We start from the raw sequence: 864 nt of genomic DNA, 5'->3' as shown, positions 1-864 counted from the left end.
ACAGGTCTTCTTTCTTCTGGGCACCTTCGGGCTCTTCTGCCTGACGTTCGACTTCATCGTGGGGCCGGATTTCTCCACCTGCACCTCCCGCCGCTTCCTCTTTGGTGTCCTCTTCGGCATCTGCTTCTCCTGCCTGCTGGCGCACGCCGTGGCCCTCAACTTCTTGGCACGGAGGAACCGGGGCCCACGGGGCTGGGTGACTCTGGCGGTGGCCCTGCTCCTCACCTTGGTGGAGGTCATCATCAACGCCGAGTGGCTCATCATCACGGTGGCGCGGCAGGAGGGCGGCTCCCCGGACCCTTGCCGGCTGGAGGACACTGACTTCGTCATGGCGCTCATCTATGTCATGTTCCTCCTGGTGGCTGCCTTCTGCACCGCCTGGCCAGCCCTCTGTGGCCATTACGGCCGCTGGCGCAAGCACAGCCCCTTCATCCTGGCCACCACCGGCCTCTCCATAGCCATCTGGGTGGCATGGACGGCCATGTACCTCTACGGGAACCAGCACGCGGGTGAGAAGCCTGGCTGGGATGACCCCACGCTGGCCATCGCGCTGGTCTCCAACGCCTGTGCCTTCCTCCTCCTCTACGTCATCCCCGAGGTGACGCACGTGACGCGGCTGAGCCCCGAGCAGGCCTTTGAGGACGACATCTACCCCACGCGCGGGGTGGGCTACGAGACCATCCTCAAGGAGCAGAAGTCGCAGAGCATGTTTGTGGAGAACAAAGCCTTCTCCATGGACGAGCCCTCCTTCGGTAGGCGCCGGCGCTCACTGGGGACCCTCTTGCCCCACAGTGGGGCTGGCGGCGGGTACCGGCACCGGGGCTGGCAGCGGCGAGCGGCGGCGAGACGTCTGGCCGCGACCTG

General features: G+C 65.7%; 1 protein-coding gene across 1 annotated transcript in view; it reads left to right on the top strand.

Moving 5' to 3' along the window:
* Positions 1–4: 4 nt before the first annotated feature.
* GPRC5C (G protein-coupled receptor, class C, group 5, member C) overlaps positions 5–864 on the top strand; it is a gene marked incomplete at its 5' end in the record, with an annotated part of 4,690 nt that continues 3,830 nt past the window's right edge. The window contains one exon of the mRNA XM_009883151.1: positions 5–848. Coding sequence (XP_009881453.1) covers positions 5–848 — 844 coding nt within the window. The remainder of the gene's footprint in view (positions 849–864) is intronic.

The sequence above is a fragment of the Charadrius vociferus genome, unplaced genomic scaffold, assembly GCF_000708025.1.
Source record: "Charadrius vociferus isolate BGI_N301 unplaced genomic scaffold, ASM70802v2 scaffold2704, whole genome shotgun sequence".
Lineage (NCBI taxonomy): Eukaryota > Metazoa > Chordata > Aves > Charadriiformes > Charadriidae > Charadrius > Charadrius vociferus.
Note: the sequence above shows the minus strand (reverse complement) of the source record. Positions and strands in the feature narration are given on the sequence as shown.